The sequence below is a fragment of the Pygoscelis adeliae genome, unplaced genomic scaffold (genome assembly GCF_000699105.1).
Source record: "Pygoscelis adeliae isolate BGI_AS28 unplaced genomic scaffold, ASM69910v1 Scaffold99, whole genome shotgun sequence".
Taxonomy (NCBI): Eukaryota; Metazoa; Chordata; class Aves; order Sphenisciformes; family Spheniscidae; genus Pygoscelis; species Pygoscelis adeliae.
This window is the reverse complement of record NW_008825493.1, coordinates 231,255-241,370: the sequence shown is the minus strand read 5'-3', so window position 1 is coordinate 241,370 and position 10,116 is coordinate 231,255. Positions and strand designations below refer to the sequence as shown.

At 46.9% G+C, this 10,116-nt stretch overlaps 2 protein-coding genes across 2 annotated transcripts in view; both read left to right on the top strand.

Moving 5' to 3' along the window:
• Window positions 1–1,454, top strand: part of TMEM108 (transmembrane protein 108) — a 170,862-nt gene extending 169,408 nt beyond the window's left edge. The window contains exon 5 of the mRNA XM_009331246.1: window positions 1,113–1,454. Coding sequence (XP_009329521.1) covers window positions 1,113–1,235 — 123 coding nt within the window. The 3' untranslated portion in view covers window positions 1,236–1,454. The remainder of the gene's footprint in view (window positions 1–1,112) is intronic.
• Window positions 1,455–5,137: 3,683 nt separating this feature from the next.
• BFSP2 (beaded filament structural protein 2, phakinin) overlaps window positions 5,138–10,116 on the top strand; it is a 21,781-nt gene continuing 16,802 nt past the window's right edge. Inside the window, exon 1 of the mRNA XM_009331245.1 lies at window positions 5,138–5,683. Coding sequence (XP_009329520.1) covers window positions 5,228–5,683 — 456 coding nt within the window. The 5' untranslated portion in view covers window positions 5,138–5,227. The remainder of the gene's footprint in view (window positions 5,684–10,116) is intronic.

Sequence of the window (10,116 nt, the reverse complement as noted above, 5' to 3'; positions counted from 1 at the left end):
GGTTTTATATGTTTTTTGTGGGGTGGGCCCCCCAGGGAGAGGGGGGGGGGGGGGGGGGGGAGTTAATAATGCAAACAAATTTTGTGCATTTATGTCTCAGGAGCTGCCTATAGCTTCTCAAATACCAGTTCAGGGGGTGAGTGTTCCAGTATATAAGCAATCAAAATATCAATATATGACAGTGTGTAGTGGTGGTGTGTACTCATCAGCCTTTACTTAAGGGATCTGACTGGTTCAGTGGGATTATTCATATATGGGCAGGTGATACTACTGATAGAAATGTATTCTCTGGCCTCAGAGATAGAGAAGAATAATTTAGCTTAGTTCAAAGGTATTTAAAACCTAGTGGAGAGTTTGGGTTTATGCTAAAGTGATTTTCAGATCAGCTAGCTGACTAAGTCATCTCATTAAATAAAAAAAAAATGAATGTGTTTAGAAAGGCATCTCTAAGATGTGGCTAGACAAGCACTCACAGTTGCTTCATTAACCCCACTTTGCTGGCAATCATATTGCTCAAGCTAAGGCAGGACCTGGTCTAGACTTACCAAGAATTGAGTGATAGGCCTATTCACATATAGGATGATCTCCAAAAGCTGTCATCTGAGTCATTTAAACCTTACCAGAACATGACTGAACTGGGGCATGCTCGGGTAGCTTGGAACCATATATGTGGTTTTCTGACCTTAAAAAAAAGCTGGAGATGCATCTTTGAGGTGTCAAGACCACTGATAGACAGGAAACTGTTGCAATATGTCATAAAAGTGAAAAAAAAAAAAAAAAAAGAATGTGAAAGTTCATATTCTGCTAAGGGACCTGAAGTTTGGTGCATCTGACTTCTGGGTCCCCAGACTGAGAAAGAATCAGCCTGACTATCAGAGGAGCTCTTTACTCACTGCTCCTTCTGCCTGAAGAAGGGCAAAACTGGCTCACCAAACTTTGCTCTCCGGGAGCCGGAGCCCCCAAAATTCAGGCACTTTTGGAAGATTGGGAGAAGCGATAAAAATAACAGTCCACTTCTCACCTGCATTCACGCAGGGCAGCAGAGTGCCCTGTGTGCTCACGGAGAGTGTGGGATGTGAAGTGCTCACCCCGCTCCTCTGTCTTTCTCCTAGGACCACCTGTCCGAGCCACGCTCCCCTGCCAATGGCGACTACCGCGACAGCGGGATGGTCCTCGTGAACCCCTTCTGTCAAGAAACGCTGTTTGTAGGACATGAGCAAGTCTCTGAAATATGACCCCACAGCTGCCCGCGTATTGCAGTTTCATCTCTACTGTCTCCAAATTATAAATAAATATATATATTATAAATATAACCTTTGTGTAACCCTGAATTACAAGAAATGTTTTCAGCTTTTCGTTTCTCCCTCAGAATTGTCAGCCCCTTTTTTATAAGTGTGGTAAAACTTTACAGAACAAACTGTGGCTTTATAAAATAAAGGTATTTCTAAGCAAAACACCTGTCAGATGGACTGTTTTCTTCACTGTCATTTACAATCTGCTGCTAAATATACTTGGTCTGGAAGAATATTAGATAAAGCTGGTTTTGGTGCAGGCAGCGTGTGTTGGGTATGGCATCCTGCGTGACATCACTCAGCCTGGCCATGAGCATTCCCGCTTTCCCTTCTCCTGCTGTAAAATGACTTTGGTCACTCCTTCCCTTTAGACTGCCAAGCTAGAATACAAATCAGACAGGACCAGCTCAGTTGCCAGAAACAGTCCGTATGGCTCGTGTGCTAGTCTTGTATCCTTTGCATGACTCCAGCACTGCCTGAGCACTGACTGGGATGAGCCCTTCAGAGTCTCCCTTCCAGTAAAAACCAGCCAGGGTCTGCCAACTCAGCAGGCAGAGAGCAGGGGAGCTGGGCTACAGTGGGATGATAAACAAACCTGAGGCACCCATGGAATCCAGGGCCACGCAAGACATGGGCAAACCCGTTGGGGTAGTAATGTTGCCCCATGACTTTTTTATGTTACCTTCTTCAGACTTAAACAGGAAAGCCAAGTTCCATTTTGAGCTCCAAAACTATTTTACGTGAGCAAGGACAAGAATGACTTTTCTTCCTGCATAAATGTCCTAACCACACTACACGTTGGACTCAGAGCTGCTCCACTCCGGCCCAATGAGTCCTGAATTATTTCCTGCAGAGCAAACAGCCTCAAAAGAAGGCACGTAGAGTGTCTCCTTCAAAGGAACAGAAACCTCCTTTGAATTTATCAGAAATCTTGAAATCTGGTGACTAAGGACTCTCACCAATAGAATGCTGTGGCTTTGACCACATTTCCACTCCCCCGCTGTTTTATTTATCTTATGTGCTTAGACCAGTAGTGCCACTGAATCAAGTTTCATCATACCCCGCTCTCCTCTCTGAGACTTTCTTTCCCTGCTTAGGAATGAAAACGCAGTGTTTCAGAGCAAAATGGCATTTCAGTCCTACCCAGTTAAGCACTAGACTGCAGGCTGTAATAGTGTTAGGGGACTAGGAGGGGTGAACAAAGCTTAAATGATGGATTACAAATAGGTTGTTACAAGGAGACGCTAACATGGAACATGGAGTGACTTTGCCTAAATGGATGCTCTCTCTTTGAGTAACCCAGAACTGTTACCGTGGCACCAATTTTCAGTTTTGCTTCTCAAATTGCCTTTTTTTTATCGTTCGGCAAGTGAAATGGCCTCCGTCCTTTGAGGTCTCAGCCGTCCTCTCCCCACCTCTGGCCATCAGTCTTTGTAGATTATTTTCTACCTTCATTCCTCACTTCATCAGGAGCAGGCTGTGAGACAGCAGGGAGTTTGCCCCCTGCTCCAGCTGGCTGCTCCGTGCCACTGGCTGCTCAGGTTTATCGCTTGGTTGTGTAAAAGGGTGGCTCGGGCAGGACAGGGTTAGCGTGGCATCGTTAACCATATGCCTTGTTCAAGGTGAGGCACAGCTGGTACGAGAAAAGGGAATTATAGCAGTGGCACATCTGGTCCAGCTGTTCTCACCTGCCAGCAGTGTCCCAGTGGCTGCGGTTAGTCAGAGCAACCTGACAACTTTACTAAATGATGACTGGAACCAGACCAAGACATGGCTCCCCCGGGGATGGGGGGGGGCCACAGAGGCATTGTCGCCCCTCCTTTCTCCCTGTCCCACACGTGCACTTCTACTGTGCCAAGGCACAAACCTGAATGTGGGCCACCGGCTTCCTAAAATTAGAAAACTGTAATGTTATAGGGGCTCTGCTGGGTATTTGTTTTTCTGCTCAGAATCAGAGAGTAATGCACCGCTTCCCTACGAGGTGACTGGGGCAAGCAGGAAGATGTGGCTGTGTATGGACATGGATGGGCACTTTGGGAATATATCTTTTCACCGTGGGATAAACGCTATGCAATATGGTATCTGCAATCCTCATGATCAAATACTAAACAGCCTCCTGGATATCACTGGTTGATTATAGAGTAAAAACTTCCTGAGGGTCTTACCAAGAGCGAAAGCAATCCCATGAGGACCTTCATCTTCTATTTCAACAGGGAGGTGGAAAGAGAGAACAAGGCTACAGAGAACTAAATTCAGTTCTTTGCAAAAAAAGCCCATATTTTTACATTTGTTTTCTGTATGCGGTATTGCTTTTGCAAGGCAGATTTTTTTTTTTTTTTAATTTGACACAGAGCAAGTACACTGAAAATGTTGTGTAAGAAATACTGGAGGATTCCTCTCATTTAGCCAGCACAGTTTGCTTGGTAATCTAAATGCAGAATGCCTAGAAACTAGCCAAAAATATTTGCAAAGCTGTGAGATGCTGCACTATTCCCATGCTTCACACAACCGGGAAATGGTGACCTGACTGTAGGCAGTCTCGCAGTTCTCAAACTTAAAAAACAAGCAAAACAAACCCCAGCCACAAACCCGGTGAGCCAGGATTAGGCACCCACGGAAGACAGGGATTTCTGATTGTATTCCGTCTCGCCAAAGACTCACGACCGCCCCTGTACAAACCTACACTGCATTAGGGCAATGCCCAACATCAGCACATTACAGGCATGCCTACAAAGATGTGCACACGGTAATCCTACACTGGAACAAGTCTGGCATCCTGGCTGTGAAGCATCCTTCTGTGTAGGTAGAAAAAGATATACCTAACATGGTATAGTGAGGGATCCCACTGTACCATGAACACGTCCTACTTATATGAATCCTCAGATTTTGCAGGAGGCTGAAAAAAGGATATGTCACATTAAGGCGGATGTGGACATCTACAGAAAATCTAAATATATTTACCAAAATTACATCTAGAAATGTATCTGCCAGGTGTCTCTCATTTCTGTACCACCTCGCTCCTGAACACCTTTTACTTTTCCTACTGGGATGTGTCATATTCACTACCCACCTGATCAGTAGTGGCTGAAGAGCAGTGACATAAAAAGAAGAGCAGGGGGAAACTCCCCCATCCCCTGCAATAAGTCTCAGGGATTGTTTTGCCCGTTTCTTTCGGTTCAGTTGCCTCACTTTGTCACCACGTCATGCAGTCAAAGTGAAATGGGCCCTTGTTGAACAGACCAAGTGCAGTTGATAATGTGATGTTAAACTGACTGAGCAGGGGTAGACATGAGGGTGCTTGTCGCTAGTTAAAATCTGCTGGGTTTGGGGCAACGTGCCTTGGTCGGGTGGTGAAACCAAAGCACAGAGAAATCCAGAAGCTGCAGCAGGGCCGAGGGAGCATTCGAGGCTTTGCAGCAGCGAAAGGCTGGCTCGGCTCAGCTTGGCCATGGCCCTGCTGGCTCCTCAAAAGTTTGGGTTTTGCTAACTTTAGGTAACATCTTGCTGCAGGAGACTCTGTCTGGAGCAAGCATGGGTGCAAGCAGATGTCTAGATACAGGTCTAGATACCTGTGCGTATAAGGGTGGGAAATCATCTGGGTGTCAGCGTAGAAAACACCGCTCATATTTTAACACGTACTTTGTACTGAATCCCTGTCCCGCTGTCCCTGTAAACACCATTGTGCTTTTCATCTGCCACATTTGCAGCAGCAGCAGCAGGGAGATTTCCCCTGAAATGGGATTGCTGACCCAGCGGCCACCCAGACAATGTGACGGGTGCTCCCAGGCAACACAAAGCCTGCCTTCCAGAAAGCTGTCGCACAAAGCCAAAACCCTGCGCGAGCCCCAACCTGCTGGGCTCGGCACATCCCTCCCGCCAGTGCGGGGCGAGGCGGCTGGACTGAGAGGCGGCGCTCAGTGGGCTGGAGCAGCAGCATGCCCTTGCCGAGGCGCCGGTCGTCCTTCTTGGGGCAGCAGCCCTCTTCCTCCGAGGCCGAGAGCTCGGGGGCCCCCGGCCGCCGGGTGAGCGTCGGGAGCGGAGGGACCCTGTCAAGACCCCCCGGCGTCTACGTGGGCACCGTCCCCACCGGTGGCATAAGCAGCTTGGGCACCCGAGTGTCCCGCAGAGCCCTGGGCATCAGCAGCGTCTTCCTCCAGGGTCTGCGCAGCTCCTCCACCACTGTGCCCCTTGCCCCAGGGCTGGAGAAGGGCAGGGGTCTCTCCTATGAGAGCCTGAATGTCTGCTTGGTGGAGTACATCGAGAAGGTGCGAGCTCTCGAGCAGGTCAACCAGGAGCTGGAGGAGCACATCAGAGTCTACCTGGACAAGAAAGCAGCCAGTGTGAGCAGCTGGGGAGCACTGCGGGAGAACTGGGAGGCGATTTACCATCAGGTGAGCGCCGGAGTGCTGTTGGCAGTGGGGGGACGGAGGGAGCTTCACAAGTCATTAGCAACCCTGAGCGGCGAGGGTTGATGCTGATGATGAATGCTGCCTGATTTCAAGGTGCGGTGCCCTAGACGGAGGGTTTTAAATCTATCTTCATGATAATTAGCATTATCATTTCACAATGTGCTGTGGAAAATGCCTATTAAGCAGGACAATTGTCTCAGGCATCCTGTGCATAGGGGCGATTGAAATGCACCCCAAGGCGCGATAGTCTGGGCTGATTAAAATGGGTGGGATTTTTTCTTAATTTTTTTTTTTCTTAGCTGTGGTTATTACACTAAGCATCAAAATTATTAAAAGAAAACTGCTAGGACTGAATTAGTTTATCCCTCAACATGATATCACAACAAGCACATTGTGGGGTTTTTAATTAGCAATTCAGATTTTTACTTTATTCCCTTGTTTCCTTAATCACAATTTCAAAAGCTCTATTTGTTTAAAAATAATAATTACATGGCTACAAATGAGTGACTCCTTTCCTTCCCTTTGTCGCCACCCCACCATCCCTTACTCCCACCTTCTCCGTACAGCACAGGCTGTGGGTTCTCCGGGAAAGTGTTTATTGTGGGGGTGCGAAACGGTGTTTGCATTGACCTCATGGACAAGAAAAAGTCCCTTTTGCTGACCAGTGAGACCAGTAAGACTTGCAGGCTGACGTCCTGCTTGCAGCAAACACAGGGCTCTGTCCCCTGAGGTCTCGGTGCGCCTCACGAGTCCCAGCTTCTCAACTCCCAGCCAGCGGGAGCGGACGGGACCCTGAAGAGCTGGAGCCCAGCATCTCGCACATCTTTTCCCGGCAGTGCTTGTGCAGGTGCAGAAAATGCTGCTGGCGGGTCTTCAGAAAGCCTGAAAGACAACTTTAAGTTCCCCAGGACAATTGTCTGTCTTACCTTGGGCTGGCCAGAGTTCATTCTGGTGTAGGAAAGAGGGTGCATTTTTACAGTGCGCTGCATTTTTAGGGCAGGTCTTCACCCAGAACACTACAAATGTCTGAACCCTGAATGCAGCAGCATAAGCTGTTGTACAAAGATCATGTCAGCAGAAACGCCCAGTTAAGCACCGACTTTTAAAGTTGTTATCTTTTTGTATTGGTAAATGACATTGCTGCCGCTAATCCTATAAAGCTTCCTGAGGGGACTAGCTGCTGAAGGCAATGGGTGCTCTGAATCTGGGGTGCTTACAGAAAGCCATTCCCTCGAACCTATCATCTCGCTGAGGTAGATGGGGACTTTGATGTGAGATGGGGGGTTAATGCTTTATAGCCGCCATCCTGTGTTTTCCAGACAAGTGTCCCATTTTGCAGCTGTAGACCTCACCGGGGCTTATGGTTAAGACCAGAAAAGTAGGACCATAGGCACTTTAGGAAGGACTGTTTGATTTTTCTTTAAGTGAAACTCCAACATTGTAGTGCAGATGAACCTACTCATGTACTAATTTTTCATCCAAATTGCTTTCCTTTTAACCTTTCTTTGTATTGTCATCCTGCCACCTTACCTCTACCTCCCTTTCTTATGAGTAAATAAGAGCAGCTCATAATGAAATCTAGCTTGAATATTGGGCTCTTCCTATATAAAATCAGAAAAACAAAGCTATGTAGTAATAGCATTTGCAAGTATCATAGAAAATAAGAGAAAAAGATTAGCATCATCCCTATCTATTTAACCATTAAAACACATTAGAGAATACATAAAGTTTTCTGAATTACTTCAATTAAATCAATAAAAGAGGCATCACTTAGTGGGTTTTGACTTTCTCAGATATAATCTGAGCTGTTATGTACAATTCTGACTAATAAGTTCTTCGCTTTTTATAAATTAAGCATCTAACCAAGAATGAAAGTAGGACCTCATCCAGCCCAAACACTGATTAACTCATTCATCCTGGAGCTAATTGGCAAAAGTATGCCAGCATCAACACCAAAACTGTCACATTTATTAAAACAACATCAAAATCAGTTGCTGCAGAAGCAGCTGCAATCACACCAAGTCAGTACGCTCTGCAGAAACGGCTGCAATCATAGAATCATAGAATCACTCAGGTTGGAAAAGACCTCTAAGATCATCGAGTCCAAACGTCAACCCAACACCACCATGCCCACTAAACCATGTCCCTAAGCGCCTCATCTACCCGTCTTTTAAATACTTCCAGGGATGGGGACTCAACCACTTCCCTGGGCAGCCTGTTCCAATGTTTAACCACTCTTTCAGTGAAGAAATTTTTCCTCACATCCAATCTAAACCTCCCCTGGTGCAACTTGAGGCCGTTTCCTCTTGTCCTAGCGCTTGTTACTTGGGAGAAGAGACCGGCACCCACCTCGCGACAACCTCCTTTCAGGTGGTTGTAGAGAGCGATAAGGTCTCCCTTGAGGCTCCTTTTCCCCAGGCTAAACAAGGCCCGTTCCCTCAGCTGCTCCTCATAAGACTTGTGCTCCAGACCCCTCACCAGCCTCGTTGCCCTTCTCTGGACCAATCACACCAAGTCAGTATCCTCCTGCTATGACACATCCCAGTAGGAAAAGTAAAAGGTGTTCAGGAGCGAGGTGGTACAGAAATGAGAGACACCTGGCAGATACATTTCTAGATGTAATTTTGGTAATTATATTTAGATTTTCTGTAGATGTCCACATCCGCCTTAATGTGACATATCCTTTTTTCAGCCTCCTGCAAAATCTGAGGATTCATTTTGATTCGCGGCCAGCCCCGTGCATTCAGCCAGGAGGGATGCCTGGCAGCCATAAACCCCTCGGTGCCCTTTGTATGAACCAGCTGTGAAAGTTCTGGGGCGGAAAGCCGCCTGAGCAGCCACCTGGTTTAACCCAAACACCCACGATAGCAACAGATTTTGAACAAGAAGAAGCAAAGAAAAATACACAATTGGGGTGTGTGTGGTGTGGCTAGACAGGAGCCCCTTCCTCTGCCCTGCTAGTGAGAAGACAAGGATACAGCCACGTAGGAGTTGCAGACTCTCTTGGTCTCAAAATCAGAAATGTGACAGGCCCATCTCCGCAGTGGGGTAGGAGAGACCCCTGCGGACCAGAGGGCCCGTTTCCCTCCTGCCCTTCCTGGGATGTGCTCTGGCATCCCATATTTCAGGTGCTTGTCCTCCCAGCAATAACAACTGGGTGCCAGCATTTCTCCCAAACACAGAGCTAGGGGAAAAAATATGGCAACGAGTGACTCAAAGGGTATGAGTGGAGGGTCCCTCAGGGGCAAAAACACTTGTGTTTCATTGCAATTGTCAGAGCTATTACTGCAGCAGGGGATCACAGACAGGAGCTGAATGATGGGAAGCCACTATCCAGCTCACAGCATTAATTATCCGCCTGGGCAGCTGGTTTTTAGCAGAGCAGGTGGACACATGCTAATTGGGACAGGTGCAAAATGGGAGGATTTTTGCGGGAAACGAGAAATCCTTGCAGAGAGGAATTCATGTGACAGAAATATAAATTCATCTCATTTTACCCCGGGCATACTGCTTTTCTCCAGGCTTCATCCCAGCCTTCTTGTAGAAAATTCTATCTCTAATCAAATGCGCCTCTTCTGCAGAATAGGAGGTTGTTTGCCCAGGGAGCAGGGCAGCACCTGGGAAAAGTGGACACTTGAAATAATCTCAGTGAGTTTACAGAGAGGAGAGGGTAGCTCAGCCTCTGTGACCGCTCAATTACGGCTGCGTGGGAAACGCAGAGATTTATTTTGCCTGTGAGATGGCACATAGCGCAGTTCAGATCACAGGAGTAAACACAAAAGCAGAAGAAGGAATCAACGTCCTGGACCATTATTATCGCTGCTGTGACTCCTGTGCATGGTTGCGAGCATTTGAAAGATCACCAGACTTTTTCTATAGAGATACTTTTGTTTGCACCTGGCCTTACTATCAGCATTTACTCAGTGTTAATATTAAGTCTGGAAAATATACAGGACTGCCAGCCCGAGGAATCGCTACATTTGGACTTGCACACAGTAATTTATTTGCTGCACGGCCAGGAGAGCTGCTGAGTATTATCGGTAACACACTCTAACGCAACACAGTGCATGGTTAGGGTCTGTAAATTGGTGAAATAGCATTCTGCCACTGATCTAAGGGCTCAACAAACTCCCACAAAATGGCACAGAGCTTGGTCAACCACCATACAGAGGATGGCAATAAATTACTTTTAATTATGTCCTCTCAGCCACCTTCAACAGCGTAACCTTGGACTACCTTCACATACAGCTGTGAGGTGGTGGCAGGGGGAGGTTTTCTCCTTGTGCTTAGGCAACATTATAGTTTTTACAGATCGTTTCTTTAGGAGGTATCTCCTGCTTTGACAACCAGGCATTTTTTGATGCAGTCCTGTTTACTTATAAAATATTCGATGTATAAATGAAGTCGTCTTTTCT